General features: G+C 54.0%; 4 protein-coding genes and 1 long non-coding RNA gene across 19 annotated transcripts; 1 reads left to right on the top strand and 4 right to left on the bottom strand.

Moving 5' to 3' along the window:
• Positions 1-1,930: 1,930 nt before the first annotated feature.
• On the bottom strand, positions 1,931-5,192 carry LOC140223400 (uncharacterized). Of its 2 annotated transcripts, none has more exons than XM_072295242.1 (4): positions 4,053-5,192; positions 3,110-3,982; positions 2,528-3,041; positions 1,931-2,444 (listed from the first exon to the last, which is right to left on the bottom strand). In XM_072295242.1, exons 1-4 carry the CDS (start codon positions 4,947-4,949, stop codon positions 2,059-2,061), a joined length of 2,670 nt encoding a protein of 889 aa, XP_072151343.1. In that variant the 5' UTR covers positions 4,950-5,192; the 3' UTR covers positions 1,931-2,058. The 2 variants fall into 2 exon arrangements, with proteins under 2 accessions (XP_072151343.1, XP_072151344.1); XM_072295243.1 differs by having other exon boundaries at positions 3,110-3,973.
• Positions 5,193-15,552: 10,360 nt separating this feature from the next.
• Positions 15,553-16,660, top strand: LOC117865945 (uncharacterized). The gene is made up of 2 exons (XR_004642690.2): positions 15,553-15,824; positions 16,381-16,660. It is a non-coding gene; the product is annotated as an uncharacterized lncRNA (long non-coding RNA).
• A 382-nt stretch (positions 16,661-17,042) lies between these two features.
• On the bottom strand, positions 17,043-19,966 carry LOC117865935 (uncharacterized). Of its 14 annotated transcripts, none has more exons than XR_011898745.1 (7): positions 19,233-19,962; positions 19,045-19,133; positions 18,766-18,842; positions 18,464-18,599; positions 17,516-17,619; positions 17,319-17,428; positions 17,043-17,082 (listed from the first exon to the last, which is right to left on the bottom strand). XR_011898745.1 is itself a non-coding variant. In XM_072295051.1 (5 exons), the coding sequence occupies exons 1-5, from the start codon at positions 19,857-19,859 to the stop codon at positions 17,615-17,617; spliced, it is 828 nt and encodes a 275-aa protein (XP_072151152.1). In that variant the 5' UTR covers positions 19,860-19,966; the 3' UTR covers positions 17,435-17,614. The 14 variants fall into 14 exon arrangements, 3 of the variants coding, with proteins under 3 accessions (XP_072151152.1, XP_072151153.1, XP_072151151.1); XR_011898747.1 differs by having other exon boundaries at positions 18,464-18,493; positions 19,233-19,957; XR_011898746.1 differs by having other exon boundaries at positions 17,516-18,493; positions 19,233-19,959.
• A 2,127-nt stretch (positions 19,967-22,093) lies between these two features.
• Positions 22,094-23,689, bottom strand: LOC117864901 (uncharacterized). Its single transcript, XM_034748968.2, has 3 exons — positions 23,460-23,689; positions 22,874-23,387; positions 22,094-22,792 (listed from the first exon to the last, which is right to left on the bottom strand). Exons 1-3 carry the CDS (start codon positions 23,541-23,543, stop codon positions 22,407-22,409), a joined length of 984 nt encoding a protein of 327 aa, XP_034604859.2. The 5' UTR covers positions 23,544-23,689; the 3' UTR covers positions 22,094-22,406.
• Positions 23,605-25,372, bottom strand: LOC117865932 (uncharacterized). The gene is made up of 3 exons (XM_072295230.1): positions 25,165-25,372; positions 24,534-25,084; positions 23,605-24,451 (listed from the first exon to the last, which is right to left on the bottom strand). Exons 1-3 carry the CDS (start codon positions 25,351-25,353, stop codon positions 23,605-23,607), a joined length of 1,587 nt encoding a protein of 528 aa, XP_072151331.1. The 5' UTR covers positions 25,354-25,372.
• Between the last annotated feature and the right edge of the window lie 1,415 nt (positions 25,373-26,787).

Raw genomic sequence — 26,787 nt, 5'->3', positions numbered from 1 at the left:
GAGGCCAGATCCGGCGATAGGACCTACCAAAGATGAGAAGAAGAACGGAATCGGGGTGAGGATGCTGCAAAAATGGATAGGAAAAAATTGATAGGAAAGGGTAAGGCGAAAGGGGCGAAAACTCGTCAAAGATACCTACCCAGTGCCACAGGTGAGCAGCGAGTGCCGACTTTTTTATTTTTTAGCCCTTTTTTGAAAGATTCTCACAAATAGGCCCCTGACGGAACCAATTCCAAAAATGGACCCTTAGCTTGGCGCCATCCACGCTGGCGCCAAGCTACAACGTCTCGGCGCCAGCTATCCTGGCGCCAAGGTCTTTGCACAGCTGCTGACGCGGATGCCGACGTGGCGGGGGCTTGGCGCCAGCCATGATGGCGCCAAGCCTTGGCGCCATGGATCTTGGCGCCAAGCTTGGCGCCATAGATCTTGGCGCCGAGCTATCTACGCCGTACCCCTCGCGTTTCGAACTAAATAAGTATAATTATTCCGAGAAGTGTGGAACAAACTAAGCTGTGGTTCAACTGGTTAGGAGGTGAGGTGGGTTCCTTAGCCTGGAGACCCAAGTTCAATTTTTTAATTTGGAAGGCAGGGTTTGAAAAAAAAGGTTCAACACTGGGGTTTGAACTCGGGTCTCCAGGCTAAGGAACCCACCTCACCTCCTAACCAGTTGAACCACAGCTTAGTTTGTTCCACACTTCTCGGAATAATTATACTTATTTAGTTCGAAACGCGAGGGGGTACGGCGTAGATAGCTCGGCGCCAAGATCTATGGCGCTAAGCTTGGCGCCAAGATCCATGGCGCCAAGGCTTGGCGCCATCATGGCTGGCGCCAAGCCCCCGCCACGTCGGCATCCGCGTCAGCAGCTGTGCAAAGACCTTGGCGTCAGGATGGCTGGCGCCGAGACGTTGTAGCTTGGCGCCAGCGTGGATGGCGCCAAGCTAAGGGTCCATTTTTGGAATTAGTTCCGCCAGGGGCCTATTTGTGAGAATCTTTCGAAAAAAGGGTTAAAAAACAAAAAAGTCGCCAGTGCAGAGACCTGGGACTGGTTCCCTCTCTCGCACTCCTGTAACCCCTACTACAGAACCCCGCTTGGGCAACACGAGCAGTGGGCAACACGAGCACTCCTGTAACCCCTACTACAGAACCCCGCTTGGGCAACACGAGCAGCTCCGGATACTGGACGTAGGGCGTTCCTTTACCCGAACCAGTCTAAACCCCGTATCTCTCACGCCACCATCCGAAGCCTTACGCGCATAAAAAAAATTTACTAGTCTAAAGTCTTGACCCGCTAATCTTGACAACGACAGTTGGCGCGCCAGGTAGGGGACCTTTGCGCGTACATCTCCAGCTTCAGATGGCCAACCACGACACCAGCTTCGCTCCGGGCTCCCTGATCCGCTTCGGGAGTCTGGACTTCCTCGCCACCGGGGAGGGGATCAATCCCTCTCCTCGTCTGGCCCGCTCATCCCCATCCCCGGCTCCACCGCCGGGATAGCGGCGAGCGGCCGGCGCGCGCCGGCGGGCCTCCCCCAGAGGGGCGGCTGCGCCTGGAACATAGAACAGCTAAGACACTTCTACCCCTAGCTTTCGTTTCCAAGTTCTGTACACTTCTGTAAATTAAAAATTTTACGGAAAAAAATTTGGATCCACGTTTCGCTTCGAACTCAGGGATATCCGACCCTGGCTCTGCCTCAGGGTCGCACATCCCTCGGGGGCTATCAGGGGCTCCGGTCCAAGCCACTTGACATCCTCTCAAAACGCTCTCTTTCTGGGCCGACCCTCTTTCTGAACTTTCGGGCATGAAAAGGAGAGAGTGCACGACCGGTGTTCAGGCAAGACTGATCGGACTGCGAAAAAACCTACGCCCCAGCGGCTACGGTGCCTTCGCCCATCAATGCTTACTGACACACCCGACAAAGCGCTCTAAACTTAAGTCCAAAAAATAAGAAAGGGGATTGAAAACTTTTTCACGACAATTTATAGAAAAGGCCTCTATGGCCATCACAAAACAATTCTGAAACTAATGTATTTACATCTGGGGCGCCAGCCCGATACAGTTAACTCGTCCGGGGATCTTCGGGCGGGACGGCTTCATCCTTGAGGAGCTTCGCCAAGGCCTCCGCCGGGTCGAGCACCGACGCGTCGATCTCGTCCAGCTCGGCCTCGGAGTAGCCGGCGGCGTACCCCCCGCTCATCCCGGCGAAGTTGATGCCGGAGTAATGGGAGCCGAAGACCCCAAAGGCTCGCCTCACGCCGGTGTGGAGCGCCTCCAGGGCGATCTCGCGGGCCCGGCGGTACGTCCCGAGGACACGAGTCGCCAGCGAGCTCGTCCCCTCCCCCTGGACCACGCTGAGGTCGTCGCAGACGACGCGGACCGCATCCCGCAGGGCGCCGTGCTCAGTGCGCTCCGCGTCAAGCACCTCCCTCAGCCGGGCGAGCTCGTCTGCAAGGATCACCCAGAAAGACCCCCTCCAAATCAGAAACCACCGCAACACCACAAAGACAAAGAAACGAAAGGAGTCTTACCCGCGGATTGGGCCTTCAGCTGGCGCTCCCGGTCGAGCCCCTGGGCCACGGAGGCCTGAAGCTCCCGCGCTTGCACTTGGAGCTGACTGACCTCCGCCCCAAGGTTGGCCGCCACCTTCTCGGCCTCCTTCTTCCGGACCTTCTCGGCGTCCCGGTCCTGCCAGGCCTTCTGCCGCTCGCGCCGGATGCGCTCGACGGTCTTCTGAAGGGCTTCATGCACCCCCTTCAGCCGTGCGAGCTCCTCAGCGTCGTGGCGGGCCTTTTCAGCAGCGGCCTGGAACTCCTCGCGGTCGCAGCGAGCCCTCTCGGCGACGACCTGGAACTTGGCCTCCGCCCGCCGCGCGTCCTCCTGCGCCGCCTGCTCGCGCCTCCGCAGATCGTCGATGACCTGCTGGGCGGCGGCAACCTGCATGGTCAGCTCCCCGGTCCGCTGCCTCTCCAAGTTGAAGCGCTCCCAGAGCCCCCGCTGGAACCGGAGGAAATTGGATTTTCCCCGGCTGCATTCTTGGAGGGCCTGCAGGACAATGCGCCATGAGGGACAGAGTAACGGTAAGAAAATAACCAACGGGGAGAATACCATACCCGGCCACCGGGGAAGACGGCGCCGTCCAGCTTCCCCAACGCCGAAGACACAGCAGCGCGGACGTTAGCGAGTCCGCCCTGCAGTGCCTGCCACTTGCCCCACTCCGCGGCGTCATCCAGCGTGAAGAGGGGCCTCTGCGGGTCGTCACGAGACGTCCAACGCAGGATAGACCCATTCCACGCCTTGGGAACGGGAGTGGCCGAGGCAAGAGCGGCGGCCGCCCCCGACGCCGCCGACGAGGTAGGCGCCGCCGCACCGGAAGGCGTCGGCCTCACAGACGGTCCCGGCGCACGCGCCCCCGTCGAGGTCGCCGCGGCCACCGCCGGCGCCAACACGCGTCCCGAGCCGCCCGTCGGCGCCACCGCCTCCGACGCAGGTGCCGGAGCAAGCGTTCCCGTGGCCGCCTCGCCCTCCGTCGTGGCCACCAAGGCAGGCGTCCCCGCCCCCGTCGTGGCCTCCGGAGCAGGCACTTCCGCCTCCACCGCCGCTGCCACCTCCGCCGTGGCTCCCCGGGCGGAAGTCCCCGTCACCGCCTCCTCCTCCGTCGCAGCCGCCGGGGCGGGCGTCCCCGCCTCCTCCGCTCCCGCTGTCCCCGCCGTGGCCGCGGGGGCAAACTCTCCCTCCGTCGCCACCGCCGCTTCCTCCGCCTCGTCGGCGTCGAGGTCAATCACCTCCCCGGCCGGAGGGCCCCCGGGAGCGATACTCTGCACCACGGGGTCGGCCGAAGTGGCAGAGGGCGGAACGGGGTTCAGACCCTTGTCCTTGCGCCGCTTCTGCTTCTCGGCAAGGAGACGGTTCTGCTGCCGCCGCTCGGCGTCCTCCGGCTCCGGCGGACGCGAGTCGACGACGCGGGTCATGTTGCCCTGCAAACACTGAAGGCCCCGCGTCAGAACGGCGAACCAAGAAACGCGAGGGAAGGAAACAGGCGCACGAAATCTTTACCAGATCGACGAAATTCTCGTCCGGGCGCATCGGAGGGTGGCCGGGCACCGGATAATCGGCGTCCTTGTCCTCCAGCGCCTCCCGGACCCGCCGCCGGATCTCGGAGGCAGCGAGCGCACCCGTCGCGAGGACGGTGCCCTCGGTCGGCGCGCCGGGGGTCATCTCGGAGAGCGGGCGGACCCGGAGCATCAGGGGCGCCACCCTCCGGGCGTGGTACGCCCCGATGACTCCGGCACCGGTCAGTCCCCTCCCCTTCAGGTGCTCGATGGCCTGCAGCAGGCCGGTGATCCGTTTCTTCTCCTTCTCCACCGGGCCGTACGACCACACCTCCGGCGCCACTTCAATGACGCGGCCGGTGAACTCCGGCAGGGGGGAGTTGGAGTAGTTTTTCACGTAGAACCACTGCTGATGCCACCCCTTGTGGGACGCCGCGGTCTTCATCGCCATGTACTCCTTGGCGCGAGGATGGCGGAGGTGGATTCCGGCGCACCCTATCGGCACCGGGGTCGACCGCTGCTGGTTCCCCCTCTCCTCGGCCTTCAGGTACAGGCTGACCGTGAAGAAGTACTTCCACAGCGAGAAATTGGGCTCGATTCCCAGGAACCCCTCGCACAGCGCGACGAACGCCGCGACGTGCTGAATCCCGTTGGGGTTGAGGTGCTGCAGCTCAAGCCCGTAGTAGTGCAAGAGCCCGCGGAAGAAGAGGCTCGGCGGAGTCGCGAACCCCCTCTCGTGGAAGTGGGCGAAGGAAACGACGTAGCCGGCGGGCGGAGTCGGCACCTCTTCCATCTCAGGGAACCCCCACTCATCCCTCTCCGTCCTCTTGCAAAGGAGGCCTTTCCTCACTAGGCCTTCGGCGCGCGAGGGGCCGAAGTGGGAACGCGCCCAGGATCCCATCGCCGGAGGGAGAAGAGCTCGACGGGGGATGGAGAGAAAGGGTGCGGCACTGGGCGGAGGAAGACGAAGCGGGCGCAGGAAAGCTAAGGGCGCGCGAGGAGGCGAAAAGGCTTGAAGGCAGATGGCGCGCGGAACCGGCGAGGCGAAGCCCTCGTTCTATAGGGAAGGCGCGAGGGAAGCAGAACAGACGCCCCCATCTCAATAAATGCGGCGCCAGGTACGCCCCGTCACGCCCGCCTCTTTTTTGGAAACCGTGCACACGACCTGCAGCGGAAACATCCCCTCCTCCCTCGATTCGCGGGTCGGCGCCCTCCACCACTTCAACTCCCGGAAGGCACGCGCACGACGTCTCCCACGACCGGCCCAAAGCACTGCCTCCTCCACATCCGGTCTGAGGCACGGCCTCCCTCCACGTTCGGCCCAAGGCCCACCAAGAGGTAAGAAAGGGATACGGGGCTGAAAACGCCCCTACGGCCCATTACGATCCAGGGGTTCGAAGGCTGGCCCGCCGCGGGTTCGACAACCGCCCCACGATGCCCCCGAGCGAGGGGTGAGAGGAGACGGGTCCGCAAGCGGCCATCACCCGGGCGCGCGACAGCCCAAGGGCGTCTCAATCTCACATTCGAGTCCCGACCGGCATCAGAGTTCATGGTTTTTCCTCGAAGAAAGGCAACGAACGAGCCCCCGGATCCGACCGAACGGATTCGGGAACTATATGAACTGGCCGACCGGAGCCTTGGCCCGAGCCGGACCCCCCCCCCCCCCCCCCCCCCCCGAACGGGGACCGGGACCCACTCGAATCAACCCGTTAGTAGCTCAATGAGCACCACGGATCGTCCACGCGAGGATAGCGTGGCACGGCTCGCCCCCTCCATCCCAGCGAACGGACGCTTGAGGGGTAACGGGGTAACGTACGAAAGTCGACCGGTCCCCTGCAACGCGCGGGGCCTCGCAACCAAAGGCCACGCAGGCGGTCTCGACTTAAGGCTCTCAGACAGAAGGGAACGACAGGAAATCCCCGTTGGGGATGACAGCAGCCTCTGGAGGAGCGTCCCCGCTCCACCACAGGCTTGGGGGCTACTGTTGGGGGGGAATATTAACGATCCCCCCGAGCCCATGGAGACAACAAAACGTAAAGGTCCAGGCCCACCTAAGGTAACAAGACTGGCACCGGCCCAACACGGGGGGCGAGAATCACGCTCCGCCTCGCCCGACCCCGTATCCCGGGGTCAGGCATTCCCGACCTCCGGAAGACCAAGCTCTGCCTCGCCCGACCGCAGGTCTAGGGTCGGGAGCGTCCGACCCCCCGCCGCAGGTTTCCGCCTCGCCCGACCCCAAGCGTAGGGGGTCGGGCTGACCCGGGCCTGCCAGACAAGTATCCGCCTCGGGCGCAGATCTCGTGGGTCTCCCTGTCGATCTCGCCATAAATGAGCCGCAGGTCTGTCAGGAAGAAGGATGACCGCGCTCCTCACGCAACCTGCTGCAAGTACCCATGCGCGGCCGCACTGTACAAGCTACAGTATCTGCGACCTCCTCCCATTCGCCACAAGGCACTCATGGCCTGCGCCGCCCGGAGCAGAGGGAAGCCTCGCCCGTCTCGCGTCCCGCGCGCCCGGCGGCAGGGATGTGACGTCCGCTCTCCGCAAGCCGTCAGCAGGACGGCGGGATCCGCCGCCTCCCCCAACGGACACCAGAGTCGCGACGAAACGCCCTCATCATAGACAGGGCGCGACGGCGGCCACCCTCCTCCGGCATACGCGCCGGCAGACGTCGAAGGCCGGCGAGGACGCCGGGAACCTGGGAACTCGGACCACTCGGTTCCTCCCTCCGTGTTGTATTTTTACCCAGCTATGTTTAACTCTTTACTGCTCCCCACACCCGGTCTCACCTGTAACCCCGGTCGTCTCCTTACGCTATAAAAGGAGGATCGGGGGCCTGAGACAGGGGGGCTCGACGCACAACTCAAGTCACCATAACGCCTCCAAGCCAACAGAACACATGGAGACACCCTGCTAAAAGCATCAGTGCACACCCAAGAGACTTGGGACCGGATCCCTCTCTCGCACCCTTGTAACCCCTACTACAGAACCCCGCGTGGGCAACACTAACACTGGACGTAGGGTATTCCTTTGCCCGAACCAGTATAAACCCCGTGTCTCCCGCGCCACCATCTCAAACCTTACGCGCATAAAAGAAATTTACTAGTCTAAGTCTTAGGGGGTGTTTGGATACGAGGTGCTAAACTTTAACAGTGTCACATCGGATGTTCGGATGCTAATTAGGAGGACTAAACATGAGCTAATTATAAAACTAATTGGAGAACCCTATCCTAATTCGCGAGACGAATCTATTAAGCCTAATTAATCCATCAGCACCACATTGTCAAATCATGGACTAATTAGGCTTAATAGATTCGTCTCGCGAATTATACTCCATCTGTGTAATTAGTTTTATAATTAGCCTATATTTAATACTTCTAATTAGTACCCAAACATCCGATGTGACGGGTGTTAAACTTTAACAGGGGTGTTCCAAACACCCCCTTAGTCTAAGTCTTGATCCGCTAATCTTGACAACGACAGCTGTCTTTCTCTGATAGTCTTGTAAGTCTTTATTTATCTTTTTACGTGATACTGTTGCTGTTATTCACTAATGATGTCACTGTATATATGAAATTAGATCTTGGCATACATATAGGTAGCACTTGGTTTTGTTATAAAACCGGGTGCGACAAGGGGAACCTATATTCCAAAACAACTATGCCCATTTCATCGAGTTTCAATGAAGCTGTCAGGGGAACAATGGATTCTCACAAACGTTTATGCACCCTACACGCCAGAAGGGAAACTAGCTTTTATTGATTGGTTCAAACATGTTGACATGCCTGAGGAGGAAAAATGGTTAATAGTTAGAGACTTTAAACTTGATTAGGAAACCGGAAGATAAAAATAAACCGGGAGGAAATATCCAGGAAATGCTTCTCTTTAATGAAGCTATCAGTAGGCTAAGGCTAACAGAGATCCAGCTCAAAGGATGCAAATACACCTGGTCAAACAAGCAACAAAATCCCCTCTTGGAAAGACTAGATTGGTTCTTCATATCTAGCCATTGGACAACCTCCTACCCAAACACCTTTGCTTCATCGCTATCCAGAGATTTCTCGGACCATACACCATGTGTCATATCGATCTCTACAAGTATTCCAAGGCCACAGGTTTTCAGATTTGAGAATTATTGGCTAGAACATTATCAGTTCCCAAGCATTCTTCAACAAGGATGGACAAATCAGACTACAGGTACAGATAGGGCTAAGGCCATTGGGGCCAAGTTCAAGAACCTAAGGAAAATCTTCAGGATCTGGAAGGCCCAACTCCCGAACCTGGCTAAAGTGATACAAAACACCAAAGACACCATTCAATTAATAGACCTCATTGAAGAGTTCAGAGACCTTACCCTCCAAGAATGGAACTTCAGAGAACTCATCAAAGCACACCTGCAAAACCTGCTCCAGCAACAAAAGATATATTGGCAACAAAGAAGCTCCATAAATTGGGCCAAAAGGGGGGATAAGTGCACAAGGTTTTTTCATGCAAAAGCCTCAGTCAGAAATAGAATTAACTATATATCTTCACTGACCGATACCAATGGCCAAGTTGCCACAGGGCCTGATGACAAAGCCAAGATCATATGGGAAGCCTTTAAAGAACGAATGGGAGATCAGAGTTCAGTCACATGTATTTTGATCTATCCTCTTTGATAACTCCAGATCCGGACCTAGATTGGCTCGAATCACCCTTTATAAAGGAGGAGATTGATAAAATTATTGGAGAACTGCCCAATAACAAGTCACCAGGCCCAGATGGTTTCAACTGGGAATTCCTCAAGAGATGCTGGCACTTAATTGCAGAAGACTTCTACAAACTGTGTGAAGGGTTTTATGATAGAAATGTCTGTGTTCAGAGCATAAATGCCTCCTATATTACTCTGATCCCAAAAAAAAGATTGCCCCATTGAGGTTGGAGACTTCAGACCAATTTCCCTGCTAAACTCCACCATCAAGCTTATAACCAAACTTCTAGCAGAAAGGTTACAACAGGTAATCCTAAGATTGATACACAGAAACCAATATGGTTTCATAAAGACTAGAACCATTCAAGATTGTTTAGCTTGGGCATTTGAATTTCTGCATATATGTAAAACATCCAAGAAAGAACTAGTTGTCATCAAACTGGACTTTGAAAAAGCATTTGAAAGAATTGAGCATCAAGCCATCTTGGACATTCTCAAGCATAAAGGCTTCGGGGGTAGATGGATCGGGTGGATAAAGGATATCTTAAACTCTGGGACCTCTTCAGTGCTGCTTAATGGGGTTCCAGGGAAAGTCTTCCATTGCAAGAGAGGGGTTAGACAAGGGGATCCCCTATCGCCACTTCTATTTGTGCTCGCAGCCGACCTTCTTCAGTCAATCCTGAACAATGCTAAAATACAAGGAACCTTAAAACTGCCAATTCCCGAAAGAGCTGGAGAAGACTTCCCGATTGTTCAATACGCAGATGACACATTACTGGTTATGGAAGTTGACCCCTCCCAGCTCCTACATCTCAAGCATCTCCTTAACCAGTTCGCGAACTCAACTGGCCTCAAGATAAATTATAACAAGACAGTTATGGTTCCTCTTAACATTTCGGAAGAAAGATCACAAGAACTATCGTTGCTGTTCAACTGCCAAGTTGGCAGTCTCCCTTTTACATACTTAGGCTTGCCACTAGGCACGACAAAGTCCAACATTGCAGGGTTCATGCCCTTAATAAAGAGGGTGCAGGGAAGTTTGGGAGGTATATCAAACTTGCTTACTAAGGGAGGTAAACTTGAACTGGTGAACTCAGTCTTCTCCTCCTCCCCAATCTTTCACATGGCAACCTTGAAGCTTCATAAGGGTGTCATCAGGCAGCTTTACAAATATAGAAAGCACTGTCTTTGGAGAGGCTAGGACTTGAACTCCAAAAAACCATCTAAGGCAGCTTGGCCTATGGTGTGCCTGTCAAAACCGCAAGGAGGGCTGGGAGTTATCAACCTAAACACCCAAAATGACGTCCTGCTCCTAAGTTTCTATACAAGTTCTTTTAACAAAGCTGACATTCCCTGGGTTCATCTAGTTTGGGATAATTACTACAATAACGGCAAACTGCCTGGTCAGCATAAAAAGGGCTCATTCTGGTGGAGAGACATAGTTAAACTACTGGACAAATTCAAAGGGATGGCATCGGTGTGGGTTTCAGATGGATCTATGGACAGGTGCCATCCCTGGATTTCCCACAGTTGTTCTCACACGCCAGAAATAAACCGATCTCATTCAAGGAGGCCACCGACACAGAACCGCTAACGCAAAATTTTCATCTCCTCCTTTCGGAAGAGGCTCAACAGCAATTAATGATTCTCCAGACCGACTGGCAAACGAGAGGGCATCCCATGATAAAGATCAATGGACCTACATCTGGGGCAGCCCTATCTTCTCGGTAGCAAAAGCTTACAAAGTTCTTACGGGCACGAGAAACACTCACCCGATTTATAGATGGATATGGAAGTCCAAATGTCAAATGAAACATAAGGTTTTCTTCTGACTACTACTTAAAGACAGGTTGAGCACCAAAGACATTATTGGCAGGAAAACCATGCATTTGGATACCTATACCTGTGAGCTTTGCATCCTACAGAAAAGGAAGACAATGCCACACTTATTCTTAAGAAGCAATTTTGCCAAAGCTTGCTGGGCTTCCATTGGGATTGTGGTCAACACAGCCAGGCCGCCAATTTACATTTTCAACTCTATCATGAAAAACTGAATGTGCCCTTTTACATGGAAGTCATAATTCTGATGGCTTGGGCTATTTGGTCTATGAGGAATGACTGGACCTTCAATAATACTGCACCGTGGGTGCAAGGATGCAATAGAAAATTCAAAGAAGAATTGACCACTGTCTGTCTATATCGGGCAAAACCGGCTTGGAACCCTGCCACTATGGCTTGGCTAGAGGCCCTGTAATCTTTCCTGTTTTCTTTCACTTCACACCGATCTCCATTTTTCTTCTGTAACTTGATTTTATTTCAATGCACTTCAGTAGGGGTTTCGTCCTCCTGTTCCTTCAAAAAAATCCGCTTGTGCCGTTTCCAAGACCCCTATGCTGCATAGACAAATCCTATATGTAGGTACCAGTTTTTTTATAACTAGGGACTTACGATTTGATGATGCATGTGCACAACACTAATACGTAGTGGTATATATACGTCTATTATTATATGTGGATAATTTAGTAATGGTTACATTGTAAAAGTGATATTTCGAATAGAATGACATTTTAGACTTTATGCTAGTGTCAAAAAAATATTATAGTGATACCATTTGTGTTATCTTACCATGATACCCCCTGTACTATCTATACATCTATACTACCTATGTATGCTACCCATATCGCACGTGAAGTTTTAGTACTATACAATTAATCTTAACCATCGGATGTTTTTATACTAATCCCTTTCGAACACTAGTATAGCCTAGTATCGTGCATCGTAAAAGAGCTCATCTATGATGCCACTTTGATTCACTGTGCACTATCCTAGCTCTATACCCCACATGTTATAATTTTTTACTGACAAATTTGATTCCAGCGTTTAGCTCAGTTTGTCTAATCTTAATTGTGCCTACACCTAACCTTTGTCAAGTGCCAACCAAACACGCTAATGTTGTTGCCTGAGCTGAGACCGCACTCTTTTCACAGAAATCGCTACTCGCTCTATGCACTGGAGCCTACCCGGCCACAAATCTCAAGTCAGCGATGATGTTTGGTTGCTAGCCACCATTTGCTACATCTATCCTTTGTCAAGTGTGGCAAACTACAAAATAAAGAAATTTGAAGCCACATTTTACCATAGCAAAGAGAATTTTGCTATATTTTTTTAACTCTATGACATGTGGAGCTCAAAAAGAATATTGTCTAAAGTTAGTGGCCAACCAAACACCTACCAATTGATCAAACTTGCTTAGGTATGCCAAGATGTGACAGGGAATCAAACACCCCGTAAGCCCATCAACCCCTTATGCCAGATAACTCAAACAGGGCCCTAATCATCAAGCTCCAGCTTTGGGCCATCCCCGTGTCATCCACCACGGGCCGGGAGAAATGTACAGGCCCTTTACTGATCCCAGCAGCCCGCGGGCCTCTCTCACCTCATCAGTCAACAAGCCCACCCCGGCCGTCCCAACACCAATCCGAGATCTAGAGGCATCTCGCTAGCCTTCCCTTCGGCGGCGGGGCAAAAACCCTAACCTTCCCGGCGGTGGAATATGGAGGCGATGGATCTGGAGGCGAAGCTGGGTGAGAACGGCCATGGCCACAAGAGGTCTGATCTGGATCTGGAGGCGAAGCTGGGTGAGAACGGCCACGGCCACGGCCACAAGAGGTCTGATCTGGATCTGGAGAAGGCCGCGGGTCAAGTGCTTCAGGGCGGCAATGCTAAAAGGCCGCGCGAGGCCAACAACGGCGACCACCACAGCGCTATGGAGATGGATGAGGAGGAGGAGGAGGAGGAGCTGGGGCCGGAGGGTTGCTTTGAGTTGCACCGCAAGAGTTGGCTCTCGATGTTCGGCAGAAACGACGCCATCCCCTTCGAGGCTGAGAGTACGTATTCGTCTGCACATCTCTCTTGCTTTTCCTCGTCTTGATCAGCTTTTCCTCGTCTTGATCATCTTGTTGGAGCTTTCTTCAGTCGTGGCCAACGGATTAGGATCCACTCAAAAACCGTAATTTCAAATCCGTAGCATTTGTTTCTTTTCTTATATCAAGGAGGCATGATTAGACGCGTGAACTTGCTGGGGACTGGTGCTTGAGATCAATGGTAGGAGGTTAGAAAAAACGTCATGATGTGGGTCATCCGTTTTAGATCCTGTTGTTTACAAAACCTACTGATTCTATTTTAGAAAGAATAAAAGATAATATTAAATGTTAATATGAACCCCGTTTCAATCCCATATTGGCTTGAGATCTATATGATTTCCCCGTATATTTGCTCCTAATTACATTGTTTGTCAAATGTTTATAGTAAAAAAAATCCCCTTTCCAAGCCATTTTATCATATGCAGCTATACGAGTAACAGTTTTTCCTTATGCACAGCATTTGTTTGCTTCATCATCAATCAATTATGATGTCTAGGTATAGATGACTGGACTAACAAATAACCTCCTTCCTTTTTCAGCCCAGTACCCTCCCATGTGCTACACGGACATACCGATGTTGCCAGCAATTGCTGGACCTGGTGATACCATGGAGGTCTTCTTCGTCAAGGTGACTCAGATCACCAGCGACCTCCAATGGCCACTAGATGTCTATGGCATTGTCGCTGTGCGCGATTCCCTGGACTGGAAGCGCAACTACCTCTTCAGTTGAGGTAGAGATAATTGCCAGACCCTCACCTCTCAGGCATGTTCAAACATCTGTGTTTCAACTTCTGTCCTATTCCATTGCCCATTTAATCTACTATAAGCATCTCAATGCATGTATATGGTGTAATCTGCTTGGTAGTACTGGTAATATCAGCTGATTTTTATGGCGTTTAGCTCCACGCTAGCATTCGGAAGAAATATTTATACAGGTTGATACTGTGAATTAGGATCAGAACCTTTCCATCAGAGATACTTTATGCATGTTGCTGCTGGCTCTTAAAACATAAATAGTAAAACTTGGTTATATTTTTAAAAGTATATCAAATGTAGTTTTTATAGTTGGTATCCACTTCACTTCTTGGTTGGCTGGCCCTGACATGCAAGATTTCAGTAGGTGGGCACATTCCTGATCCTTAAATCTTCATTTTAGAGAATGCTATTAAGTGGTTTTGTATGTGCATCACTGGTGAAATAAATTGTTGGCTGCTGATTCACCTTTAGTGATGGTGTTCCCAAAGGCAATTGAAATTTGCGGGCCTTTAATTTGTCTGGCTGCTGATGCACCTTTAGTGATGGTGTTCCTAAAGGCCATTGAAATTTGCTGGCCTTTAATTTATGTGCCACTGTATGCAGGATTCTCTTTTGCAACTTACAGGTCCTAGCCGAGCTATCGTGCTGTAGGATGAGCCTATTTTTGAGATTGACCTGAAAGTGAAGGACAAAGGGAGTTCATTGTCCGAAGATGACAAGATTTTATGCTTGGATTTCTTTGGATACAACAACATCTCTTACAGAGGCAGTCTCAGTTACACCAGAACAGAGGTGCTTTCAAGCAAGCATAGCACAGTGGAGGTCAGGTACGCTCATGTCAAGCGCTCCGTGGAGGCGACCATCACTGCCCGCATCAGCAAGGGATCAGGCAACTTTAGTGCAGGCCTCACTGCCTACAACACGAGCATTGGTGAGGATGTAGTGCTGCTGGACACCAGAGGCAAGGAGGTGGTCGTCAACGAGGATGGGCAGGTCACACTGCAGCGCCGAGTAGTCGTCGTGGAGGAGAGGGCTGAACTGATCCTTGGCATCAAGGCTGAACAGCTAGGTGACGCTGGCGAGAGCAGCACTAAGCTTGAGAAGAAGTTTGGTTTTGTAGCTAAGTCAGCCCGGAGAGATGAAGGCTATTTTCACATTGGATCCTCGAGCCTGCACACCTAATAAAAACCGCAATTCTAACACTTCAAAAAAAATCCTAAAATAAGTGCAATCCTTCGCTTTGGACCACGAGGGCCTACTTAATTAGCTTAAAGATAACTGGTCAAAATACATTTGCTAGTCTCAATTACTTTGCATGCCGTAAATTTACGCTAAGGAAAAAGAAAAGACAACATGCCTAAATAGTTGGATTTGGATAGTTCATAAGGAATTTGACAATGATATTAATTCGTCTCGTGATATGATATGATCAAATTAGACAAACATGCATACTCCCTCTGTCTAAAAAACAAATCACCCAAGAAATTGTAGGATGGATTAAAAAAACAAGGAGTTAAAATGACCTTATGACCTTATTTATTTTGGTGCCAGTTGGCTGATGCATACATGTATGCATACAAGCACGTACCAAATTAGGTGTAATAACTTATTTTTTTGACAGATTTTGAATGATAATATCCGTATCAAAATATTTGCCACTGACACTTAGTCATGACATTTGACCATTTATCTTATTCAAAAATTATTTAAGCATCATTAATTTTTTTTGTTTGTGGCTTACTTTACCATCATAGGTATTTTAAGTACAACTTATCTTTTCGTACATTTACAATAAATTTTTAAATAAAATGAATGGTCAAATGTATCGAAAAAATTAACAGCGATAAATATTTTGCTATGAAAGAAGTATATAATGATTTATTTTTGGACGAAGGGACATGGAAAACCCTATAGCAAATTCCCTGTATGCCATTAAAAAATTAATTCACGCCATCAAAATTCCCTATATGAGGCCTCCCTATTTGGTACCCAGGGTACAGAATAGCCTATTCTGTACCCGAGCCCCGTCCCAGCACCCCGCAGCCGGAGAACCCCGCAGGACGTCCGGGTTTTTTTTTTTTTTTGACGGGCACCAACAACCCCGCATCGCTCCCAGGACGTTTGCATATGTTGGAACCGCTCAGCAGTATTCTCCGCCCTCGCATCGCTCGGGTTGAATACGACGGCGCGACCAGCCGTACCCGTATTCAACCCCGCCGCCGTCTCCCCGAGCAGGACACAGCGACGCCCAGAGGAGGACGACGCCCCGACCAGCCGGACCCTGCCGCCGCTGTTCCGCCGGCAGCGATGCCCAGAGGAGGACGACGCCGCGGCCCCGGAATCGACGCACTCGTATTCAACCCTGCCTCCGTCTTCCCGAGCAGGACGCCGCTGATTCGCCCTCAAGGTTGTGTACTTGATTTTTTTTACAAACTCTGAATCAGCAAGCTGCAGTTCTCCTGAATGATGCATTTGCTATGTCTGTTGTGTCAAGATCGGCACCCCGTTCTTGGGTAGCACCGGATTGCAGCTGAAGTAGTGGTAGCTCGATTTGTTCAGATCATAGTTTGCCGTTCTATTGCTAAAGCTGGCTCCTTCTGCTGTCAACTTGTATGCCCAGCAGTTATTGTTCATCATTCAGTCTTCTGTTTTGCGTTGTAAATTGATGCTCAGTTTCGTTAGACTCTTAGGCTGTAATTTTAGGTAGTTAGCAATGGTTCAGATCATTCAAGAGTGTGCATGCAATAACTAAGTTTGGCCAACACTTTTTGTCAGATCTTGGTCTGTAGCTCTTCTAAGAAATGGCTTGGATCATTGAATTTGACCGGCTGTAGTGCGGAAAGAAGCATGTTTCACCTATGTTTTCTTTCTTCCTTTTTATCCCTGGACAAAATTTAATGTTTCTTATCAACTGATAAATGTATTAATCCCATCGCTGAATTGTGTGCTCAATTTGCATGCAGTCCAACTTTGCTACATTGGATGAGGGCACAGGGGTTGTTGTCAGCAGGAGGGCAGATCGTCATTTTGAGGAGGAAGGCCCTATCCTCTGTGCTGTGTTGGATGGACTGACTATGGATTCAAATCATCAACTTGCATATTGTCAAATAACAACGATAAGATGACAACACACTCCACATGTATAAACATTAATCAGTCATACAGTAGGTAATATTTATGAAGAAACTGTATAGACTGCATGTTGTTTCTAAGAAAATAAGGGAAAGCGGATGATCTGGACAATTGTAGAGGCACTGAAGCCAGGCAGACAGTTGAATCCGCTGAGCAGCCTGCAGAAGCACGGATACCCCATTGTAGCTTCTATCTTCTGCTTTCTAACCATGTAACCATCAAACAGGCCCTTGGCTCCGCCAAATTCTTGCAGAGCAGACAATGATATAGGGAGCTCAAATGTGTGCAGCACATTTGATTCTGTTCCCAGATCCACTGGTGCATTGATATCAATCAGCTTCCCAGCATCAGCCGCTGCCACTTGAGCTGCTGCTGTGGCTGCTGCGGGCGAGCGGCGGCGGGGGCAGCTGCGGATGGCGAGCGGCAACATTTGAAGAGGATGCGTTGACCCTTATAACTGAAAAAGCTCATTCCATCTGTCCAGCCAGCTCAGCTTCCTCGTCACCATCAAACTCTTGCTCTACTCCTTTCACCTGCCAAAGCAGTATGACAAATTAGCACAATAGAAATCTTAAGGCCTGCCACTGAGAATCAATGGATAATCTCCCCCTTTATGAAAAACAAATTATATGGAACAATTGCAATAGGAACTCATTTCCTGAATATCAGCACATGACAAGCAATCTAGTTATCAAATAGAAAACATCTTTCACATGAGCCACAAGCATTAACGACCGTCAGCAAGAATGTATAAATCACATCACGTTACCTCAGGTACATAGTGCATAAGCATGTTTTCTATCCCAGACTTCAATGTGACGGATGAACTTGGACACCCTGCAGGCACCTTGCATTTTAAGCTTAACTATCCCTGTTTCTCTGAAAGGATAGTATCCTAGTGAGACGAAGGAATCCAAATATTCAATATCAGCAGACAGCATGCTGGGGAGGGAGAGAAAGACTAACGGATCAAACCCTCGGTATTCAATGTCACCACCATCATCTTGAACAGCTGGCCGAATGCGAGTCTCCAACAATTCTTTTATCATGGCAACTATTTCTGAATCATCCTAGGAGGAAAGAGTATAGGATCTTCAGTATCACAACCAAATGCTAGCCAGTATACCATAGGCAGTTGTCGAAGTGTTCCCAAGTCAAGATAACAAAATGGTACAATCAGAGGGTTGTGGGTTTCAAACATTTTTTTACCTAGGTGGCAGTAAAGCACTATTATAGATTACTAGGATTAGGTTCTGAGGCATGTTGCGTAAAGAGCACACAGTCAGATGTTTTAGTATCTCTATTTATCTCGTCATTACAGGTCACAGCTTCAAATGAGTTGATGTTGATGATCAGAATAATTTTATTTCTAAGCTATTCTGTACCCTGGTATTCTGTGAATAAGCTTCAAATGAGTCAGAACCTAACAGTATTGATGAGAGGCATTAGCATAAATAAGATTGTGTGTTTGTCAGCATTTCCTATCTGCACTTCATTGCTAGTTAGAGAATCTGGAGTCCAAAACTCCAAAGAAAAAACAAAGCATATCTCCTAGTAGTTCATAAACATGATTTTTAGTCTTTTTTCGACAATGAAGACAAACCAAACCAAACAACAAATTAAAAAATGGCAATATTTCAGTATTTGCCTCCTGCCAACATTTCAGATGACAATATGAGCTCTAATCTTAATTAGCCTAAATTAGAAAATCTAACCATATCACAAAAGCATATCTACATATCCAGATGGGTAAATTTAATAGAAGGAATCATTGATGACTTCATGTCTTAACTTAACTCGAGCTGTAATCATAGTGCCATGTCATTAGACCCTCATACCAAGTTGATAATGAATTTGTATCATGGTTCTATCGCACTCAAACAGCATTTAGTCCAGGTCTCAAGACAATCTCACCATTCTGATGGAAGGCTTGAATAACAGCATCTAGCACATGCAACATAAGCATGCCGGTTAAGTTAGTAGGGGTAATTGTTACAAGAATTGCAATTCTCAAAGACCTGAAGCAGAAGGTTAAGTGAATCATGCCCATCTGAAACAGGAATTCAGTGAATCATGCCATAATGTCAGTTTGGAAACACTAGAATTTCAAGTTGCAGCAGGCCAATATCCTCTTATAATTCACTCAGCCCCCCTCGTTTCACCCAAACTCACCAGGCTATGGAATTCCAGAAGAAAGAAACAAACCTCTTTATTACCTGAATATTTCCGTTGCTGCCGGTTTGGACTCCGAGTACTCAATCGAACCAACTGCCACTGTAAGGTCCTAATAATCCTGCTTAATGTGGTAGAATTTTTAGTCTACTCCGGCTCACAAGTTTTTAGTCTGGTAGGGCAGTCAAAACAAAATGAATTAACACCAATATATCAGCTGCCATTTGATATGCATAAGCACTACGCGTCTAGGTTAACAGATAACACATTTTTCCATTTGCAATAAACAAAGGATAACACAAATAAAAGAACAAAAAACATACCCAGAGATCTGATGTTCAACCGAAGCGCCAGAATGCAAGCTCACTGAATGAATCCCAAGAGGCTTCAGGGGTTTGCATATCGATCGCACCTGCCCAAACGACACCAAATTAACTAAGTCATTCACATTTGATTCATTAAAAAGCTATACACATAAATACACAGTAAGCATCAAAATGGCAGTACCAACCTGCGCGGCCTTCTCCTGGGACGGGACGAGGTACAGCAGGAAGGGGCAGGAGACGACCATCCCAAGCCTCTCCTTCCTGGCGACGATGTCGCAGGCAGTGGAGACGAGCCACGCTGTCTGCTCCATCGTGGCGCACGCGCCGCTGGTGTCGAGCACGTCGGACGGCGCCGGGGAGGAGCAGGACCTCCAGAGCTCCACGCCCCAGTCGCCGCCGCCGTGGATGCTGCTGCCGCCGCCGTCCTCGGGCGCCACCTCATCCCGGATGGCATTGAGGCAAACCACCAGGAACTTGGACGGGCGGTCGAAGTCGAGGGGCGGCGCGGGGTCGACGCGAGGGGCGCGAGGCGTCGATGCGGAGGAGGAGAGGGGCAGCGCGGGGTCGACGCGGAGGAGAGAGGCGGTGCGGGGTCGATGCGAGGGGCGGCGCGGCGTCGATGCGGAGGAGGAGAGGGGCGGCGCGGCAGCTGCGGGCGAGCGGCGGCGGAAACGGATGGGGAGAGATTGAGGCGGCTGCGGATGGGGAGCAGCGGCGACTGGATGCCGGACGCGGAGTCGGCGGTGGAGGCGGCGGCGGCGGTTGGCGAGCGACGGCGGCAGCGAATGGCGAGCGGCAGCGTCCGCTAGCATGAGGAGTGGATGGACGGGAACTGAACACCACCCACGACGGAAGACCCACGTTCGGGAAAAAAGCTGGAAAAAAAAACCGGGGGAACCGTTTGAGAAAAAAACCGGCGGAAGGGGCGGGAGAAAAAGGGGGAGCCGGATCCGCGGGTGAGCTCGGGTATATTCCGTACCCAGGGTATTACATAGTATATATATGCTTCTTGCATTTGGTTTTGTCACGGGCGGGAATATGATTATATTCTCTCTGCACGATGGATCGGAAACGAAGGTCCTGTAAGATGCGATCATGTGGCCGTGTGACCATTCAGAAATTAAAGGTCGCGTTAGTTAGGAGGAGCGCATTGCAGAGAGAGAAAAGGCAATCTGCTGCCAAGTACGAAACATTATTAGTTGATAGATGTAGGATCCCCTGCGGACGATGACAGCAGCCTCTGGAGGAGCGTCCCCGCTCCACCACAGGCTCGGGGGCTATTGTCAGGGGAAAATATTAACGACCCTTCGAAGCCCATGGAAACAACAAAAACGCGAAGGCCCAGGCCCGCCTAAGGGAATAACGACTGCCGTCGGCCCAACACGGGGGACGAGAATCACGCTCCGCCTCGCCCGACCCGGTATCCTGGGGTCAGGCATCCCCGACCCCCGTGAGACCAAGCTCCGCCTCGCCCGAACGCAGGTCAGGGGTCGGGAGCGTCCGACCCCCCGCCGAAGGCCTCCGCTTGCATAGGAGGTCGGGCTGACCCGGGCCCACCAGACAGGTATCCGCCTCGGGCGCGGATCTCATGGGTCCCCCTGTCGATTCTACCATAAATGCGCCGCAAAGGTGTCAGAGGGAAGGATATCCGCGCCCCCACGCAACCCGTCGCAAGTACCCATGTGCGGCCGCACAGTACTTGCTACAGTAGCTACGACCTTCTCCGATTGGCCACCCAGAGCAGGAGGAAGCCTCGCCCGCTCTCGTGCCCCGCGCGCCCGGCGGCGGAGATGCGACGTCCGCTCTCCGCGGGCCGTCGGCAGGATGGCAAGATCCGCCGCCTCCCCCAACGGACACGGGGGTCACGACGAAACGCCATCATCACGTCCGGCGGCTACAGTCGCCGAGGAAGCCATCGACAGGATGCAGCGGCCGCCACCCTCTTCCGGCAAACGCGCCGGTGGAAGCCGAAGGCCGGCGAGGACGCCGGCGACCTGGGAACTTGCTCCCCCCCCTCGCGTTGTATTTTTTTTACCTAGCCATGTTTATCTCTTTACCGCTCCCCACACTCGGTCTCACCTGTAACTCCGGTGGCCTCCTTACGCTATAAAAGAGGAATCGGGGGCCTGAGACAGGAGAGGCAAAACGCACAACGAAGACACCATAGCGCTCCCTAGACAACAGAACGCACGAGCGCACCCTGCTAGAGCCTACTACAGAACCCTGCGTGGTCAACACGAGCAGCTCCCGATACTGGACGTAGGGCGTTCCCTTGCCCGAACCAGTCTAAACCCGTGTCTCCCACGCCACGATCCGAAGCCTTACGCGCATATTTGCGCGTACATCTCCGGCTTCAGATGGCCAACCACGACGCCAGCTTCGCTCCGGGCTCCCTGATCCGCTTCGGGAGTCTGGACTTCCTCGCCACCGGGGAGGGGATCGAGCTGATCCCTCTCCTCGTCTGGCCCGCTCGTCCCCCCATCCCCGGCTCCACCGCCGGGATGGCGGCGAGCCGGGCGCGCGCCGGCGGGCCTCCCCCAGAGGGGCGGCTCACCTGGAACATAGAACAGCTAAGACGCTTCTACCCCTAGCTTTCGTTTCCAAGTTCTGTGCATACACACTTGTGAAAATTTAAAAAATTTTACGGAAAAAAGAATTTTGAGATGGTTCCATTCAAGTTTCACCTCGAACTCAGAGATATCCGACCCTGGCTCTGCTTCAGGGCCGCACATCCCTCGGGGGCTATCAGGGGCTCCGGCCTAAAGCCACTTGACACCCTCTCAAAACGCTCTCTTTCCGAGCCGACCCCCTTTCTGAACTTTTGAGCATAAAAAGGAGAGAGTGCACGAACGGTGTTCAGGCAAAGATTGATCGGACTGCGAAAAAAACTACGCCCCAGCGGCTACGGTACCCTCGCTCATCAAAGCTTACTGACATGCCCGACAACGCACTCTAAACTTTCCAAGTCCAAAAAACAAGAAAGGGAATCGAATCGAAAACTTTTTTACGACAATCCATAGAAAAAGACCCTGTGGCCATCACAAAATAAGTCTGAAACTGACGTATTTAAAGTTTAACACCCATCACATCGAATGTTTGGATGCTAATTAGGAGTATTAAACATAGACTAATTACAAAACTAATTGCACAGATGGAGTGTAATTCGTGAGACAAATCTATTAAGCCTAATTAGTTCATGATTTGGCAATGTGATGCTACAGTAACCATTTGCTAATGATGGATTAATTAGGCTTAATAGATTTGTCACGCGAATTAGCACAGGGTTCTGCAATTAGTTTTATAATTAGCTCAAGTTTTGCACCTCGTATCCAAACATCTTGGGCGCCAGCCCGATACAGTTAACTCGTCCGGGGATCTTCGGGAGGGACGGCTTCATCCTCCAGGAGCTTCGCCAAGGCCTCCGCCGGGTTGAGCACCGACGCGTCGATCTCGTCCAGCTCAGCCTCGGAGTAGCCGGCGGCGTACCCCCCGCTCATCCCGGCGAAGTTGATGCCGGAGTAGTGGGAGCCGAAGACCCCGAAGGCTCGCCTCACGCCGGTGTGGAGCGCCTCCAGGGTGATCTCGCGGGCTCGGCGGTAGGTCCCGAGGACACGAGTCGCCAGCGAGCTCGTCCCCTCCTTCTGGACCACGCTGAGGCCGTCACAGACGACGCGGACCGCATCCCGCAGGTTGCCGTGCTCAGCGCGTTCCGCGTCGAGCGCCTCCCTCAGCCGGGTGAGCTCGCCTGCAAGGATCACCCAGAAGAACCCGCTAAATCGAAAATCACCGCAACATCACAACGACAAAGAAATGAACAGAGTCTTACCCTCGGACTGGGCCTTCAGCTGGCGCTCCCGGTCGAGCCCCTGGGCCACGGAGGCCTGAAACTCCCGCGCTTGCGCTTGAAGCTGACCGACCTCCGCCCCAAGGTCGGCCGCCGCCTTCACGGCCTCCTCCTTCCGGACCTTCTCGGCGTCCCGGTCCTGCCAAGCCTTTTGCCGCTCGCGCCGGATGCGCTGGACGGTCTTCTGAAGGGCTTCATGCTCCCCCTTCAGCCGTGCGAGCTCCTCGGCGTCGTGGCGGGCCTTTTCGGCAGCGGCCTGGAACTCCTCGCGGTCGCAGCGGGCCCTCTCGGCGACGACCTGGAGCTTGGCCTCCGCCCGCCGCGCATCCTCCTGAGCCGCTTGCTCGCGCCTCTGCAGATCGTTGATGACCTGCTGGGCGGCGGCAACTTGCATGGACAGCTCCCCGGTCCGCTGCCTCTCCAAGTTGAAGCGCTCCCAGAGCCCCCGCTCCAGCCGAAGGAAATCGGATTTCCCCCGACTGCATTCTTGGAGAGCCTGCAAAACAATACGACATCAGGGGTAAAACAACAGGGAGGGATACAACCACCAACGGAGAAGGTACCATACCTGGCTACCAGGGAGGACGACGACGTCCATCTGCCCCAACGCCGAGTACAGAGCCGCGCGGACGTCAGCAAGGCCGCCCTGCATCGCCTGCCACTTGCCCCATTCCGTGGCATCATCCAACGTGAAGAGGGGCCTCTGCGGGTCGTCACGGGACGACCAACGCAGGACGGACCCTCTCCACGCACTGGGAACGGGAGTGGCCGAGGCCCGAGGCAGAGGCGGAAGCCGACCTCGACGCCGCCGTCAAAACGGGCTCCACCATCCCCGAAGCCGCCGGGCTCACCGACGGTCCCGGGGCACGCGCCCCTGCCCCCGTCGAAGCCGCCGCGGGCCCGCCAGTCGGCGCCACCGCCTCTGACGCGGGCGCCGGAGCGAGCGTCCCCGTGGCCGCTTCGCCCTCCGTCGCGACCGCCGAGGTAGGCGTCCCCGCCCCCGTCGGGGCCTCTGGAGCAGGCACCTCCGCCTCCGCCGCCGGTGCCACCTCCGCCGGAGCTCCCCGGGCGGAAGTCCCCGTCTCCGTCGCCACCACATCCTCTGTCGCAGCCGCCGGGGCAGGCGTCCCAGTCTCCCCCGCTGCCGCTGTCCCCGCCGTGGCCGCGGGGGCAGGCTCCCCTTCCACCGTCGCCGCCGCCGTCCCCGTCGCGGCCGCTGGGACATCCGTCCCCGTCTCCACCGCCGCCGTTCCCTCCGCCTCGTCGGCGTCGATGTCGATCACCTCCCCGGCCTGAGGGCCCCCGGGAGCGATACTCTGCACCGCGGGGTCAGTCGAAGAAGCGAAAGGCGGAGCGGGGCCCGCGCCCTCTCCCGTGCCCGGCGGCGGCACCACTCCACCGGTCGCCACCGCCGGGGCCACCTCCGCGGTGGGACCCGCGACCTCACCAGGGACCCCGCCGGTCGTCGCGGGTGGGGCCGCGGTGCGCCCCGCAGGGGCGGAGTACACCCGCAGCGCCTTCTTGGGCGCCAGCTGCGGGACGAGACCTCGAGGGGCGGCGCTGCAAAAACAATCAACAAACATCAGCGGAAACGAACATAATGCATGGAAAGGAACGAGGTTCGCGAGGAAATTCAACTCACGTTCCCCCAGCGCAAGGACGGCGTGCGCGCTTCGCCTCCGAGCCGGACGCCGACCCCGGGGCGTCCGGCAGCGGCCGCTTGTCGCCGCTCCTCTGCTCCTGGGCCGCAGGCGTGGGGACGGGGGCGGGCTCCGTAGACCCCCGGGAGGCACTCCGCGCCGGCTCCTGGGGGACGGCCCCAGAGCTTTGCGGGACCAAGTCCCGGCCGGACGATCCGCCCGCTTCATCCCTCGCGGCCGTTTGGGAGCGCGTCTCCCGAATAACGAGCGCGCCCGACCGGGGGGACAGGACAAACTCCTCTTCCTCCTCGTCATCCTCCTCCTCTTCCTCCTCTTCGTCGTCGTCGTCGTCGTCGCCGTCGCCGTCGCCGTCGTCGTCCGACACGAGTCCTCGTCGCCGCCGCGGGAACTCCTTGGCGGCCCTCTTCTTCTTCTTCGCCGTCTCCTTGTCCTTGCGGCGCTTTTGCTTCTCAGCAAGGAGACGGTTCTGCAGCCGACGCTCGGCGTCCTCCGGCACCGGCGGGCGCGAGTCCACGACCCGGGTCATGCTGCCCTGCAAACGCGAAAAGGCCCCGCGTCAGAGCGGCGAACAAAGAAACACGAAAAAATAAGGTTGGCGCACAAAATCCTTACCAGGTCAATGAAGTTCTCGTCCGGGCGCATCGGAGGGTGACCGGGCACCGGGTAGTCGGCGTCCTTGTCCTCCAGCGCCTCCCGAATCCGCTGCCGGATCTCGGAGGCGGCGAGCGCACCCGTCGCAAGGACGGTACCCTCGGTCGGCGCGCCCGGAGTCATGTCGGCGAGCGAGCGGACCCGGAGCATCAGCGGCGCCACCCGCCGAGCGTGGTACGCCCCGATGACTCCGGCTCCGGTCAACCCCCTCCCATTCAAGTGCTCGATGGCCTGCAGCAGGCCATGGATCCGCTTCTTCTCCTTATCGACCGGGCCGTACGCCCACAACTCCGGCGCCGCCTCGATAGTGCGGCCGGTGAACTCCGGCAGGGGGGAGTTCGAGTAGTTCTACACATAGAACCACTGCTGGTGCCACCCCTTGTGGGACGCCGCGGTCTTCATCGCCAGGTACTCCTTGGCGCGAGTATGGCGGAGGTGGATCCCGGCGCACCCTATCGGTACCGGAGGCGACCGCTGCTGGCTCCCCTTCTTCTCCGCCTTCTGGTACAGGCTGACCGTGAAGAAGTACTTCCACAGCGAGAAGTTGGGCTCGATGCCCAGGAACCCCTCGCACAGCGCGACGAACGCCGCGATGTGCTGGATCCCGTTGGGGTTGAGGTGCTGCAGCTCAAGCCCATAATAATGCAGGAGCCCGCGGAAGAAGAGGCTCGGCGGAGTCGCGAACCCCCTCTCGTGGAAGTGGGCGAAGGAGACGATATAGCCGGCGGGCGGCGCCGGCGCCTGCTCCGCCCCCGGAAGCTCCCACTCACCCGCCTCCGTCCTCTCGCAGAGGAGGCCCTTCCTCACTAGGCCTTCGGCGCGCGAGGGGCTGAAGTGGGAAATCGCCCAGGATCCCATCGCCGGAAGGAGAGGAGCTCGACGGGGGATGGGGAGAAAGGGTGCGGCGCTGGGCGGAGGAGGACGAAGCGGGTGCAGGACAGCTGAGGGCGCGCGAGGAGGCGAAAGAGTTTGAAGGCAGACGGCGGGCGGAACCGGCGAGGCGAAACTTTCGTTTTATAGGGAAAGCGCGGGGGAAGCAGAACAGACGCCCCCGTCACCATAAATGCGGCGCCAGGTACGCTCCGCCACGCCCGCTTCTTTTTCGGAAACCATGCGCACGACCGGCTGCAGAAACATCCCCTCCTCCCTCGATTCGCGGGTCGGCGCCCTCCACCGCTTCACTTCCCGGGGATACGCGCACAACGTCCCCCACGTCCGGCCCAAGGCGCTGCACCCTCCACGTCCGGCCCAAGACGCGGCCTCCGGCCCACCAAAAGGTAAGAAAGGGATACGGGACTGAAAACGCCCCTACGGCCCATTACGATCCATTACGATCCAGGAGTTCGAAGGTTGGCCCGCCACGGGTTCGACAACCGCTACAGGATGCCCCCGAGCGAGGGGTGAGAGGAGACGGGTCCGCAAGCGACCATCACCCAGGCGCGCAATAGCCCAGGGCGTCTCAATCTCACGTTCGAGTCTGAACCGGCATCAAAGTTCATGGTTTTTCCCCGAAGAAAGGCAACGAGCCCCCGGATCCAACCGAACGGATTCGAGAACTATATGAACTGGCCGATCGGAGCCTGG

Source organism: Setaria viridis, chromosome 7, assembly GCF_005286985.2.
Source record: "Setaria viridis chromosome 7, Setaria_viridis_v4.0, whole genome shotgun sequence".
NCBI lineage: Eukaryota > Viridiplantae > Streptophyta > Magnoliopsida > Poales > Poaceae > Setaria > Setaria viridis.
Note: the sequence above shows the minus strand (reverse complement) of the source record. Positions and strands in the feature narration are given on the sequence as shown.